General features: G+C 45.0%; 1 protein-coding gene across 1 annotated transcript in view; it reads left to right on the top strand.

Annotated features, from left to right (window-relative positions):
- Positions 1 to 15,694, top strand: part of CCDC7 (coiled-coil domain containing 7) — a 125,608-nt gene that overhangs the window by 73,276 nt on the left and 36,638 nt on the right. The window contains exons 33-37 of the mRNA XM_044425013.1: positions 2,077 to 2,199; positions 8,282 to 8,401; positions 8,982 to 9,107; positions 10,351 to 10,470; positions 15,240 to 15,356. Of these exons, the coding sequence (XP_044280948.1) occupies positions 2,077 to 2,199; positions 8,282 to 8,401; positions 8,982 to 9,107; positions 10,351 to 10,470; positions 15,240 to 15,356 (606 nt within the window). The remainder of the gene's footprint in view (positions 1 to 2,076; positions 2,200 to 8,281; positions 8,402 to 8,981; positions 9,108 to 10,350; positions 10,471 to 15,239; positions 15,357 to 15,694) is intronic.

The raw sequence follows: 15,694 nt of genomic DNA, 5'->3' as shown, positions 1-15,694 counted from the left end.
CTGTGTGTGTGTGTGTGTGTGTGTGTGTGTGTGTGTGTGTGTTAGTAGGTAAAATAGAATATTTTAACACCAAAGTTTAATATTCATTTAGAGGCCAATTATATGGATTTTAAATAAAAATAAAATGCAAAATACCACATGGGCTAGATATATTTACAGTAGTGATGGGTTGTGCTTTTGCTTATGTCTAATAGAAAAAAATGAATTCTAATCTGTTTTATTAATTGTTGGAAGATTCTATACCCCAGCATCCCATGAAAGGAGTTCTTCCTGCCTTATCTGAAGTTAGAGATTGAACCCAGGACCTTCTAGTTATGGTGCATGTGCCATTGAAAGTATAGCCCCTTCCTGAACATACCCACAATACAAAATGGCCTAAGGATGAGTTTACTAGAGATTTGGATAGTTGTGCTACAATCCTATTTAAAACTCTTTTCCATATAATTTTAATGATTTTCCCTTTACATTTTCTGTCCACCAAATTGATAGTTCTGGGTAACTTTCCAGTATTTCACCAAATTCCCTGTTTGAGCAGGAGGTGTCCACATGCATTATGCCCCCAACAATGCCCAGGATAAGGCAGGGAGCATGTGACCCAGCCTGGTGTGTGCCTACAACTGAATATATTTAGAGACAGTGAGCATGACAGAGAAAGCATCTTACTGTCTGTATTCATTCTTCATTTTGACACCCACTGGAACTTTTTAGGATTGCCTGAGGCCTGTTACATGCTGCCCCCAAGGAGATATTAGACCCATCTGAGGCCTACTATAATATACTGGCTGGGCACTTCCAGGGAAAAAATCTTGCATCCACCAGGACTTAGATTTCAGAGTTGAAGCATTTGAATCTGTTGAAATACCCAAACCACAACCTGGTCCAGTTTTATTAGGTGGGTTTCAGATGGTACAGCTTAAGGATGTTGAAAATGTGCTTGACCATGTTTGTGGAATCTTGACTGCCCTGGTTTATAAAAGCCAGCAAGGAAGGAACAACTGGCTGGGCCAGGGAAGTGATTAATGACTCTTGTGAGAAGAATGGTTCTGTGCTGTCTGAAAGAGGGTCTGAATGTTTCTTTCCTGAGTACGGTTCTGGAATAGGTGGTTGCCAAGGAATTCCAGGCACTCCTGGATGGGAAGTATTAGTTTTCAGTATTTGATCAGGTTTTGGGATGGAAACAGCTTTGATTGGATATGATGACCTATGTTGGGAAAGAGATGCGGGAGTTTGATCCTGTCAATATTTCTGGATCTTCCAACAGCTTTTGATACTATTGAGCAAGGTATCCTTCTAGGGTGAGTCTCTAAGCTGGAAGGTGGAGTACTCTATTGCAGTGGCTCTACTCCTCTTTGGAGGTTATTGGGTAATAAGAAGGGTGGGGGTTGGGTAATATTATTCAACCCAGTAGATTCTGCAGCATAGAATTCTTTGGGGGCTATTCTGTCCCCTGTGCTATTTAACATCTAGTTGAAATGGCTGAGTGAGGTCATCTAGAGTTTTGGAGTGCATTGCCATCAATATGCCAATGACACGCAGCTCTATTTCTCCTTTTCATCATCAGCAAGTGAGGCTGTGGATGTGCTAAACCAAGTGTCTGGCTGCAACAATGGACTGGGTGGGGGTTAGTACACTGAAGCACAATCCAGACAAGACTTAGATGCTGCTGGAGGGTTGTTCCTCTGCCAGGATGGAGAGCATTCAACCAGTTCTAGATAGGGTTGAACTCCTTCTGAAGGAGCATGTTCATAGCTTGGGGGTGCTCTTTGAGTCATCTTAGAAACATAGAAACAGAGCAAGTCAGAAGGGGGCTCCCAGGCCATTTATTTATTTATTATTATTATTTCTATACCATCCATTACTAAAAAAAAGTCTCTGGATGGTTTATAAGGAACAAAAAGCAAGAAAGAAACCATTACAACAACACACAGCACACTGCAAGCAGGTATTATATAGCTTTTGCAAATAGTTATTCCAAAAGGTAAATAATGCCTTTTCGTGCTAATTTTCTTGTGCTTTGATGCCTGTGCTTAATTATTTTTATTTACTTAGCATTTTTGTTAAAATATTTTTATCTAGAACAAAAAGTCCAAGAACTCACTGAACAAAGAAGGCTTTTGGCTGCAGGCCTTGATGCAATTATTCAAGATTTGCATGATATAGTGAGTTTTGCTCCAGAGAAAATTGGATCAAAATCCAGAGGTGGGTATAGAATAAGTGTTTTGGAAAATACAGAATCAATTTTTCGGAAATAATTATCACTCTACATGTCACATGATTCAACAATGTTCCACAGTTTAAGTTTAAACCTTTTACAGCTTGTATTTATAAAAGATTTCTGTGTGGGCAGGATAGCATACTTTGCTCCACCTTTGTAAACACTGCCACTACTATGTTTACTCTGATTTTATGGGAAAGGGGAATCTCTCAAACATCAAGTTTTAGAAAACTTTCCCCTTTACAACAAAATAGAGCCCAGTCAAGGGCTGTGCTGATTCAGATAGATCGGAAGGGGTCTGAATCAAAATTCAGATTTTGATCACATGACTAGGCTCACATGACATGTCGCTGGTGATTTAGTGTGTCATGTAACATCACCCCCCTCCTGCTTTCCATCAGCAGAATTGCAGGGCAGGGCAGTGGATGACAGTTGCTGAAAGTGCTCAAATTTGGCGGTTGACATCCTTGTACCCCTCAGTGCTCCTGTGGTGTCCTCTGGGATACCAGTGAGAAGACTGATAGGAGAGGAGAGGGGAGGAAGAGCCTCATGAATGCTGCTGTGCTGCTCATTAGTGGGGCAAAGCTAGTGTCCCCAGACAGCTTTAAGGCCTGGGTTTCTCTGTGTCCACAGATACACAAGTGATGTGTCTGCAAAAATTTATACCTTTCCCCCCAAGTTCTCCATATAAGGAAAACACCAGTGTAGAAGGGAGAGAGGAGATGGACAGGAGCTAGTGCAGTTGCTGACTAGTTGCAATAGCTTTCAGTCATAGTGAATGGCTGTACCAGGATTCTCTGATCCAGTGCTTCTGGGGAGGGATGCTGAAGTAATATATGATAGCAGCAAGCCAGTCTTCAATGTTCTTAGCTAGTTCTCTCTCCCAAAAGTAGGACTGTTAAGAGATTTAGTGGCATCAATGGGTCCTGGGCTGCTTGCTGGATGTTCCTTCTACCTCTGATGCTATATGTTCCATATGGTCCTCTTCTGTCCTATTGCACTGTTGATGATTTTGGTGCCAACTGAGCAGAAAACAAAAAGCTCTAATATGGGTTTTATTCATTGTAAGTTCCTAGCCTCACTTATTTCTCTAAAACTTTGCATATTTCTTGCCTAGGGACACAGGTAATTTTCATACAAAGTGCTCCCCCCAAGACATGGAAGGGTTTAAAGGGAAGTGAGTCACCTGCCCCATTTGAAAACCCCTGTTCACAAAACAAACAAACCATAGAACCTATCTTGTCTCAACTCTTGCAGGTTTATCAACTAGGGCCACCACTATATTGTATGACATTTTTATAACAAATGCCCATAAAAAATAGAAGTATAAACACTTTTTTGTTTTAGAAACCCCCAGACTGTAACATTTTCTTTAAAAATGCATACATACAAAAGATGAAGATGTCATAATTTTAAAAATCTAAATAAAACGGCACATTGCATACCCAAACTCTATATCTATTGGTCTAACATTTGGCAGACATGCTCCCCTCATTTGAGACTGCGATGCCTGCATATGTCTTGCTGTTATGAAGAAGAGAGAAATATATAGCCTTTCAAAACTTCCAAGTGGGAGGCATGAAGGTTTGGATTTGAACCTGAGTTAAGCCAAGCGACCCTAAGCCAAATCAACATGTTTTTGCAAAGTGCCGAATTGAGGTTCAAATTGAATCTTGTTTCTTTGGATCTAGGCGAGATTGCCGGAATGACCAAGCAATCTGGCACATGGAAGAATATTCCTTGGGTGATCAATGTTGCACAGTTAATCTTTGGCTTTCTGTTATTTATTTTTATTTTTTATTTATTTATTTATTAAAACATTTTTATGCCGCCCCATTCGCCGAAGCCTCGGGGCGGCTTACAACAAAAAATTAAAATAACATTTTAAAATATATACAATAAAATACAAATATATAATATAAAACATACACTATAAAACAAGCCGCCCTGGCCAAATAAAATTCAATAATATTAACATTTAAAATACTGCTTAAATAAAAAGGTCTTCGCCTGGCGCCGAAAAACAAATACCGACGGCACCAGGCGGACCTCTCTGGGGAGCGCATTCCATAACTTAGGCGCCACCGCTGAGAAAGCCCTCCTCCGAGTAACCACCCTCCTAACTTCTTCCATGGAGGGCTCCCGGAGAAGGGCCTCTCCCGCCGATCTCAGGGGGCGGCTGGGCATATAAGGATGTAAGCGCTCCTTCAGGTAACCAGGACCCAAGCCGTTTAGGGCTTTATAGGTCATAACCAACACCTTGAATTGGGCCCGGACTTCAATGGGAAGCCAGTGAAGCTGACGGAGAACTGGAGTCATGTGAACATAACGTCCAGTCCCCGTCAGCAGCCTGGCAGCTCTATTTTGGACCAATTGAAGTATCTGGACCGTCTTCAAGGGTAGCCCCACGTAGAGCGCGTTGCAGAAGTCCAAATGGGAAGTCACCAACGCATGTGTCACTGTCGCAAGGCAGTCATTCTCCAGATAGGGGCGCAGCTGATGAATTAGCCGAAGCTGGAGGAAAGCGCTCCTCGCCACTGCTGTTACCTGAGCTTCCAGTGAAAGCTCTGGGTCGAGGAGCACTCCCAAGCTGCAGACCTTGTCCCTAAGAGGGAGTGCAACCCCATTCAGGACAAGGTTCAATTCACCCTCTCCGAAGCCCGATCCACCAACCAACAGGACCTCCGTCTTGTCTGGATTGAGCTTCAGTTTATTGGCCCTCATCCAGCCCATTACCTCGGCCAGGCACCGGTTCAGCACAGCCACTGCCTCACCTGGATTGGTGGAAAACGAGAGGTAGAGCTGGGTATCATCAGCGTACTGATGGTTCCGCAGCCCACACCTCCTGATGACCTCTCCCAGCGGTTTCATGTATATGTTGAACAGCAAAGGGGACAAAATGGACCCCTGCGGTACTCCATGGCATAGCTGCCATGGCGCAGAGCCATAGTCCCCCAGCACCACCTTCTGGAACCGGCCACTGAGATAGGAGCGGAACCACTGCAAAGCAGTGCCTCCAACCCCCAATCCTGGAAGCCTATCCAGAAGGATACCATGGTCGATGGTATCGAAAGCCGCTGAGAGGTCCAGCAGAACCAACAGGGACGCACTCCCCCTGTCCTTCTCCCTGCACAGGTCATCATACAGGGCGACCAAGGCAGATTCAGTACCGTACCCGGGTCTGAAGCCGGACTGCAATGGGTCCAGATAATCAGTTTCATCCAAGAGTGCTTGGAGTTGTCCCGCCACCACTCGTTCTAACACCTTGCCCAGAAATGGGATGTTGGCCACTGGTCTATAATTAGTGGCCATCTCTGGATCCAGTGACGCCTTCTTCAGGACCGGTCGGACTACCGCCTCCTTCAAAGGGGCAGGCACCCGACCCTCCCTCAGAGAAGCGTTAACCACTTCCAAGATCCAGGTTCCAATCCCGTGCTTGGAATCATTTATTAACCAAGACGGGCAAGGGTCCAAAAGGCAAGTGGTTGGACGTACTCGCCCAAGCACCTTGTCCACATCATCGGGCCGCAATAACTGAAATTCATCCAATAAATCTGGACCAGACGGCAGCGTTGGTGTCTCCTTTGAAACCTCTGAATCAATAGTGGTGTCCAGCTCGTGCCGAATCTGAGCGATTTTCTCCCTGAAATGCCTGGCAAAGTCGTCACAGCGGGCCTTTGAGGGTGGAATCAGGTCTTCCTTTGGACCTGGACGGACCAGGCCTTGCACCACTCGAAAGAGCTCCGCCGGGCGGCATTGTGAGGAGGCAATGGAAGCGGAAAAGAATCTCTTTTTTGCCGCCCTCACCGCCACAGCATAGGCCCGATAGTGGGCTCTTAAGTGTGTTCGGTCAGATTCATCTCGTGATTTCCTCCACCTACGCTCTAGTCGTCTCCCAACCTGCTTCATCGCCCTCAATTCAGGAGTATACCAAGGGGAAGAGCGGGCTCTGCCCGGTGGGAGAGGACGCTTAGGAGCGATCGTGTCTACAGCCCTGGTCATCTCCCCATTCCACAGTTCGACCAGAGCCTCGACAGGAGCACCCGTCTTGTCAGCCGGAAACTCCCCCAGGGCCTTCAGGAATCCTTCTGGATCCATCCGGCTCCGGGGGCGGACCCACATAATCGGGTCCGCACCCTTACAGAGGGAGAAGTCGCTCTCGAGCATAAACCTCACCAGGAAGTGATCTGACCATGACAGGGGAGTCAAGCATAAATTACTCACCCTCAGACCACCCTCTTCCTGCCCCGTCGAGAAAACCAGGTCCAGAGTGTGTCCCCGTTCATGGGTGGGGCCGGTGACATGTTGAGACAGCCCCATGGCCGTCATGGAGGCCATGAAGTCCTGAGCCGCCCCGGTCAGACTAGCCTCAGCATGGAGATTGAAGTCCCCCAGGACCAACATCCTGGGGGTCCTCAACACCAGGTCCGAGACAGTCTCCGTCAGCTCAGGCAGGGAGGCTGTTGGGCAGAAGGGTGCGCGGTACACCAACAGAATCCCCAGTCTGTCTCGGTCGCCCAACACCAAATAGAGACACTCCAGCCCTGGTCTCGAAGGGACCGGAAGTCCCGTGAGGGAGATGGAGGCTCGGTAAACCAAAGCGACCCCCCCTCCCCTCCCCTCCAGCCGTGAGCAGTGCTGGACCAGATACCCGGGCGGGCACACTTGGGAGAGGGCAACATCCCCCCCCTCTCCCGCCCAGGTCTCCGTTATGCAGACCAGGTCGGCCCCCTCATCCACAATCAGGTCCTGGATGAGGGCAGATTTGTTATTGACCGACCTGGCATTAAGCAACAGCACCGTCAGGCCGGAGGGGCGACTGACGAGACTCCCTGGCACCCTCTGGCTGGGAGCAAAACCAGAAGTAGGGACAGGTGTCAGCCATCTGTCCCTCCTTCTTCTATGCGGACACGTTAAGCTCCCAACGCTGTTACGTCCCCTGCCCATAACCACCTCAATGGCGGCACCCGTGCGCTCCCCAGGAAACATAAGCGGCAGCATGGCCAGGGACGACTCCATAAAAAGATTTAAAATACTACTAAAAACACACACACACACACACACACACACACACACTCACCCCTCACTCACAGCCCAGCAGGAGGGCCTACCATCGCCAAGCGCAAGCCCCTGGCCAGCCCCGCCCCCTGCTCGGCCACCCGAACGGCGGCGACCGCCCTTTGGCCGACGCCCTTTGTAGCCGCCGGCCCTGCGTCCCCCGCCTCGTCCGAAGCACGCCTGCCACACGTGCTGGGGCGTGGCGGAGCAGCCAAGTGGGCGGTGGATGGCGGCGCGGTCTTACGCGGCAAGGCAGCGGCTCCCCTCCGGCGCGGCGCGGTCTTATACAGCGAGGAGGCGGCCCTCCTCCGGCGTAGGCTGCCGGGCGCAGTTGGTGCTGCTGTTGGCGCGCTCCTCCCGCGGGCTTTGTAGCCGCCGGCCCTGCGTCCCCCGCCTCGTCCGAAGCACGCCTGCCACACGTGCTGGGGCGTGGCGGAGCAGCCAAGTGGGCGGTGGATGGCGGCGCGGTCTTACGCGGCAAGGCAGCAGCTCCCCTCCGGCGCGGCGCGGTCTTACACAGCGAGGAGGCGGCCCTCCTCTGGCGTAGGCTGCCGGGCGCAGTTGGTGTTAAAAACTTGTCCATGTATATATAGGTATTTTTGCTTAATTTACTTAATCGGGCTATATCTCCTCTGTGTGAGTGGTAGACAGAAATCATCAATGGGATGGATCATCCTGTGGATCTAGAACAGGGGTCTCAAACTCAACTTACCTGGGGGCCGCTGGAAGTAGAGTCTGGGTGAGGCTGGGCCACATCAAGTATTCCACCACCGTGATGGTGTTGGGCCACTCATCCCGTGGCCGGCCTGGGCGCCGCCGGTGCTTTGAAGGCCGCAGGGCCCCTCCCCCGTGCCCCGCCTGTCCCAGCAATTGGCCTGCGGGCCACGAGTTTGAGACCCCGATCTAGAAAAAGGTGGGAAAACGGTTCCTTGCAGTTTCTGGCTACAGTTAGGAGATTTTTAAAGGAGGTGGACTTTGTGCTCTTAGTTTTCCACATTCTATTTGTAGAAAGAATTCTTGAAGAACTATCTGAAAAAAAGAAACAGTTTTTGGAAAATTTGGCTTCAAATTTGAAAGCCCTAAAAGAAGCCCAGGCTCTTGCAGCTGTCCAGCACAATGATGTGAATGGTAAGTATTTATGTGATTTGATATCCCTTTTTCACATTAAGGGCACAACCCAATCCATAAATCTGTAACTCAAACATGAGTATCCTGTGTAGGGTAGAGAGGCTGTGCTCCTCTCCAACACCAGCAGCATTCGCCTGCCCCATCCTAGGCACCTTCAACTAGTTTCATCAAGGGTTAGGATTTGTTTGTTAAACTGTGAAAATAATGTTCAATTTATGTTATGTTTGTTTCTTCAAACAGAACTGGAAAAAAGAGTAGGCATAACTATTTTGTATAAATAATCTTTTGTACAGCTGATTTCTTAGATATACTCACCTCAGATACCCCTAAGAGGGCAGTCTTTGTTGATCTGGGATGCCACAATTTAAGATATGGGAAGTAGCAAATTCTAAAGACTTCTATCTATTTTTAGCAACAGTTCAGAAAGTTATATATATATATGTGACTTGCAAGTTTTGTTACTGATGTAGTGGTGGTCTGTATCTTCCTGCTATGCCTACTATCACGGGAGCCCCATGGTTTGTTTAGCTAGTCCCATATAGTAAAAGATCTAGTCTTCATTTTATGCTATTTTTTGCAGAGCAAAAGGTACAAGAGCTCATTGAAAAAAGAAGACTTTTGACCGCAGGTTTACAGACAATTATGAAAGAAATGAAACAATTACAGGATCTTCTTTCAACCAGACTGGAAATACCAACGCCTAGTGGTAAGTACAGAATGGAAAATATGATCAGATACACAATGGTTCACAAATGAAAGGTCTTTTTACCTAACTGATATGTGATAGAATAGACATGTTTTCCTAATGAGAGACAATCCAGACCCATTCCAATATGAAGAACTTCCCCTTTTCTCTGTCATAATTCCTCACAATTTCCAATGACTTGGTATTTTCCAGCTGCCACAAGCAGTGGCATTATGTGATCATTCCATTTAATGCTTTTAAACTCATCTAGTCTATCTTTTAAGACTGTTCCATCCACCAGGTAAAGTAGCTGAAATGATATCACATTAGCAAACATAACATAGGAGGTGGTTTACATTCTGATCATAAACAGAATACGAGAGAAAAATATAGTAAGAGTCTGAATGTTTTCCCAGACTACCTATGTGGTGAAATGTTTTTAACTTTCAGTGTTTTTAGGATTGTGGTCTATGCCCTATATGAATACTTTGTTAATACTTAAGTGATACTTAAATCTTCCCTCCATCTTATTCAAGATAGTTGGTAATTCAGTAAACCATTTTATTGTATTTCTATTACATTTTAATGAGTGCAGCTATTTCTGTTTTTATTTTTTGCTTACTTTGATAATGGTAAATATTCTTCATCCTCAGTCATCAAAATAACAAAAGAATATTTAATTTATTTAATTCATTTTATACCCAATAACCAAGTCTCTCTGGTTGGTTAACAAAGTTAAAATTAAACAAGTTAAAAACACATGCAACATAATTGCAATTGCTATAATTCAGTGTAGAAGCATAGCAGTGGTACAGAATAAAATGAAATATATTAAAACAAAGTTGAAAAGTTAAACTATTAAAATATTGGGAAAATAAAAAGATCTTCACCTGGCACCAAAAAGAATATAAAGTAAACACCAGGGGTACCTATTTGGGGAGCTCCTTCAAAGACTGGAGTATCACAACTGAAAAGGCCCTCCTCCTGCTAGCCATTTCCCTCACTTCCTTTGGAAGAGGCTCATGGAGAAGGACCCCTAGAAATGACCTTGTGTTCTGGGGAGGTATATATGGGAAGAGGCGATCCTTCAGGTAACCTGTCCCTAAGCCCTTTAAGCCTTTGAATAGTACTTGTTTAAATTGGGCTTGGACTTTGAACCAGCAGTCAGTGTTGCTGGAAGTGAACTAGTGTAATGTGTTCTTGTAAAATTTCATGAATTTTGAACATTTTTCAGCTGATAATTCTAAACTATTTCTCTTTATAGAAAGAGAGTTAGCAAAATTATCCGAGAAGAGAAGATTGGTTTGGGAAAATATGGAAAAAAATGTGGAAGAACTGAAAGCTTTGCAGGCTATTGTAAATAATCTGTCAGGCAGCACGAATCGTAAGTAAAGTGTTACATAGTGTGTTGGATACTCCTTCCAAATAGGGCAGAACTGTATTGTTCTGGAGAATCCACTAATCCTTTAGAGCAGCTTTTCACTGGCCACAAGGTACTATTAATCAGCAAAAAATTCCTCCTTGTTTCCTTCTGTGGAGCCCTTCTGAAACAGAGCTCATGAGAACTCTGGACCCAAGAGTTAATGTACTCAGGATCAGAGCTGTGTCTCACATTTTCCCTCATTAGCAAAGCGAATTGGCTGTGCAGTATTGAGTAATGATACATCATTCCTCAACCCCTTTCAAGTAGTTCTCTCTTTATGGGACTGAGATGGCTTTAGTGGGTTCTGAGTTTAAAACCTGCACCTGGAGTTACATGGGGGAATTCTTCCCTTTTGATACCATTTGATCTCCCAGTGACTTTCATTTCCTGATGAAAATGAGAGAAAGTGCAAAACAGGACTGCTGCTGAACATTAAGAAAACAAAAATCAAAGCTACAGAAAAATCACATGTTTTAATACTAACAATGAAGAAATTAAAGATATGTAAATTTTGCATGGCTCGGTCATCAATTCAAATGGAGATTACAGCCAGGAAATTAGGAGAAGACTAAGACTAGGAAGGGCAGCCATGAAGGAAGTAGAAAAGGCTGTTTCACTGGAGATCAAGGCCAAGATCCACTCTGCTGTATTCCCTATCACTAGGGATGGGTGTGCAAGCTGGACAGTGAACAATGCTGACAGGAATAAAACTGATGAGTTCAAAACTTGGTGCTGGAAGAGAGCTTTGAAAGACAAGTGGATTGTAGATCAAATCAAGTAGAATTTTCCCTGGAAGCAAAGCTGACCAAACTGAAGCTGTCATACTTCGGGTATATCAAGAGAAGGCAAGACTCACCAGAGAAGAAAACAATGCTAGAGAGATTCAAAGGCAGAAGAAAAAGAGGAAGACTAAATATGAGGTGACTAGATTCCATAAAGGAAGTCACTGCTTTGAGTTTACAAGAGTTTAGCAGGGCTGTCAAGAACAGGACTTATCACAGTGCTTTCATTCATTAAGTCACCATAGGTTGAAGATGACTTGATAGCACATAACAACAACAAATGCATCATCTGTTTGTTTGAAATGTTAAACTGTGCCTTAATTTTTAAAAAATCAGGTTTGTATTAATAAAAAATTAATTGTAAAATATAATTAAAAGCAACTGAAATATTGAAATGTAGCAATAAAATTGACAGGAAGAAGTCCAGCTGAAAGAACAATACTTAGATGCCTAGGAAAAGAAAAGGTTTATTGTGGCACCCACCCCAATAGTGTCAGTACCCAACATACCTCTCCTGGAAGGGCATTCCAAAATCAGGGAGCTACGACAAAGAAAGGTTTTCCTCTGATAAACTATGGTCCATGTAATTCTGAAACTCACTTGAACATTTAATAGTGATTGGTTTTAATTTATAATGGGAGCATTCAACGTAGCTCTGTTCCCTGGGCATTGTTTGTTTATTAGTTATTTATTTAATTTGTATTTACCTTTATTCACAAAAATGGCATTCAAAGCAGCTAACAATAAAATCAGGATTAAAAATATATCTTAAGTTATTAAAATACAACAACATCTAGTTCGGTTTTATTGTGTCATTTAGAATCTGTAGGAAGTTTTTGAAAGATCATTCAGAGTGATGATATCCTCCATTAATACAGCATCTGCAATCACCTGCCTTGGTTTTAAAGCAATTTCATAGCTGTATCTGTATGAATTAAGTTAAATACTCTGATAATTAAACTCTTCAAGATGGAGGCAATATTAATGCATACTCTCAGCATGCAGGAGCTGTTAGTGGAATTAATTTGGGTGGGAATATCCTTGTCCCATGAGATTGTTTTGCTCCTACATAGATGGGCACTCTCGGCAACCACTGGCACCTATGAGCTTCACAGTTTAGGCAGGTTATGTCTCTTTCTGAAGAAGAAGGATATTGTTATGTAACCTTATGACTAAACTATCGTATTGGTGCCAGGCATCTATGGCTGATGCATGGATTACTTCTGCTATTCAGAACTGTTTTTGGTGACATGTTGCTTATGATGTGGCAGTTTTAAGTTGTTACAGTTGTATTGTTTCCTCTTTGTGGCCTTTGTGTAGTCACACACATGGATTTTGCATATGCACAAGGTCCGCAGCTTAGGAGTGCTCCTCGACCCGGAGCTTTCTTTGGAAGCTCAGGTGACAGCGGTGGCGAGGAACGCCTTCCTTCAGCTTCGGCTGATTAATCAGCTGCGCCCCTACCTGGAGTACGACTGCCTGGCGACAGTGACACACGCGCTGGTGACTTCCTGCCTAGACTTCTGTAACGCGCTTTACGTGGGGCTTCCCCTGAAGATGGTCCGAACACTTCAATTGGTGCAAAATAGAGCTGCCAGGGTGCTGACGGGGACGGGGCGTTATGCTCACATGACTCCAGTCCTCCGTCAGCTTCACTGGCTTCCCATTGAAGCCCGGGCCCAATTCAAGGTGTTGGTTATGACCTATAAAGCCCTAAACGGCTTGGGTCCTGGCTACCTGAACGAGCGCTTACGTCTGTATATGCCCGACCGCCCCTTGAGATCTGCGGGAGAGTCCCTTCTCCGGGAACCTTCCATGAAAGAAATTAGGACAGTAAGTACTCGGAGGAGGACTTTCTCTGCAGTGGCACCCAACCTATGGAATTCACTCCCCAAAGAGGTCCGCCTGGCACCGTCGTTACTGGTTTTTCGGCGCCAGGTAAAGACCTTTTTATTTAAACATCATTTTAATTGTTAAAATATATGATCTGGCCAGGGCAACTTCTTCTTCCTTCTCTTTTCTCCTCCTGTATTCTTTATTTACTTATTTTATACTGTTAATTTTAATGTTATATTATTGTATCTCAGTGTATTTTTTGTATTTTTGTATTTAGTGGTAATTTATTATTTTCTATTGTATTTCAATGTATCTTATTGTGTTGTAAGCCGCTCCGAGGCTTCGGCAAGGGGCGGCATAGAAATGTTATAACAACAACAACAACAACAACAACAACAGCTTTTAAGGATTATATATTTCCTGTACTCAAGCATCTTATATAATTATCTGGACCCATTTCAGTCCGCATTCAGACCCGGGTATGGTACTGAATCTGCCTTGGTCGCCCTGTACGATGACCTGTGCAGGGAGAAGGACAGGGGGAGTGCATCCCTGTTGGTTCTTCTGGACCTCTCAGCAGCTTTTGATACCATCGACCATGGTATCCTTCTGGATAGGCTAGTGGGATTGGGGGTCGGAGGCACTGCTTTGCAGTGGTTCCGCTCCTATCTCAATGGCTGATTCCAGAAGGTGGTGCTGAGGGACTATGGCTCTGCACCATGGCAGCTATGCCGTGGAGTACCGCAGGGATCCATTTTGTCCCCCTTGCTATTTATCGTCTACATGAAACCGCTGGGAGAGGTCATCAGGAGGTGTGGGCTGCAGAATCATCAGTATGCTGATGATTCCCAGCTCTGCCTCTCGTTCTCCACCAATCCAGGTGAGGCAGTGGCTGTGCTGAACCGGTGCCTGGCCAAGGTAATGGGCTGGATGAGGGATGAGGGATTGACTGAAGCTCAATCCAGACAAGACAGAGGTCCTGTTGGTTGGTGGATCGGGCTCCGGGGAAGGTGAATTGAACCTAGTCCTGAATGGGGTTGCACTTCTTCTTAGGTACAAGGTCCATAGCTTGGGAGTGCTCCTCGACCCAGAGCTTTCACTGGAAGCTCAGGTGACAGCAGTGGCGAGGAGCGCTTTCTTTCAGCTTCGGCTGATCCATCAGCTGTGCCCCTACCTGAAGAATGACTGCCTGGCGACAGTGACACACACGTTGGTGACTTCCGGACTTGACTTCTGTAACGCCCTCTACGTGGGGCTGTCCTTGAAGATAGTCTGGATGCTTCAATTGGTTCAAAATAGAGCTGCCAGGCTGCTGACGGGCACTGGACATTATGTTCACATGACTCCAGTCCTCCGTCAGCTTCACTGGCTTCCCATTGAAGTCTGGGGCCAATTCAAGGTGTTGGTGATGACCTATAAAGCCCTTAATGGCTTGTGTCCTGGTTACCTGAAGGAGCGCTTACGTCCATATACGCCTGCCCGCCCGCCCCTTGAGATCAGCGGGAGAGGCCCTTCTCCGGGAACCCTCCGTGAACGAAATTAGGAGGGTAAGTACTCAGGGGAGGGCTTTCTCTGCAGTGGTGCCCAATCTATGGAATGCGCTCCCCAGAGAGGTCTGCCTGGCGCCGTCGTTATTTTTTTTTGGCGCCAGGTGAAGACCTTTTTATTCAAACGTTATTTTAATTGTTAATATTATTTATTTATTTTATTCTTTGGCCAGGGCGACTTAATTTATATTGTTTTATAGGATTCTATTTATTTATGGTTGTGAGCCACCCCGAGGCTTCGGCGAATGGGGCGGCATAGAAGTTCCATCCATATATATATATATAAAAAAAATAGGGGAGCTTACCATAACCAGTAGCTTATGATGCATAAAAGCTTAGGGCTACCTCTGCAACATAACTGCTACTGTTGCTATCCAGATCTCTTACTGCACAAATGGATTTGTGTTAACATGACTAGCAAAGCTGTATAAACAGCTATTTGGACACACAACTTCCATGATACTTAATTTCAGCTTATTCCAATATACTCAGTTTCATAGGCTGACATCTTCTGTAGAGAAAAGTTTTAAAATGCAATTAGTAATGTGGACATTCTTTTATGCAGAGCAGAAAATGAAGGAGCTAGCTGAAAAAAGAACCCTCCTGACTACCTATCTTGAGACAGTTCTTCAAGACATACAGAGCTTTGATTCAGACAAATATGTAATGACAAGACTTGATGGTAAGTGCAGAATAAAATTCCACAGAAATGACTTTAAATTATTTGCTCTAGCAACATCAGCATTAGAAACTAACACAGCACTGCACTGAGCACATCTCATCCACACCTTTTTCAAAGGTAACCATTGATTGTCAGTGATTCTGCTGTAAAGGAAGAACATTACAGGGCTTGGGGTGATGATGAAGACCAACCTGCCTCTAAGGCAGAGCTCCAGAGAAATAATCACCTAAAATATTCACTCAACTTTCCTATATTAATTCTGAAACATCCCTTTAGAAATAGATATTTAGCACTTACAGATTGTCATGAACATGTCATTTGTGTTAGTGCATTCTGTT

This window comes from Varanus komodoensis, unplaced genomic scaffold (assembly GCF_004798865.1).
Source record: "Varanus komodoensis strain SLA01 unplaced genomic scaffold, ASM479886v1 scaffold15, whole genome shotgun sequence".
Classification (NCBI taxonomy): domain Eukaryota; kingdom Metazoa; phylum Chordata; class Lepidosauria; order Squamata; family Varanidae; genus Varanus; species Varanus komodoensis.
Note: the sequence above shows the minus strand (reverse complement) of the source record. Positions and strands in the feature narration are given on the sequence as shown.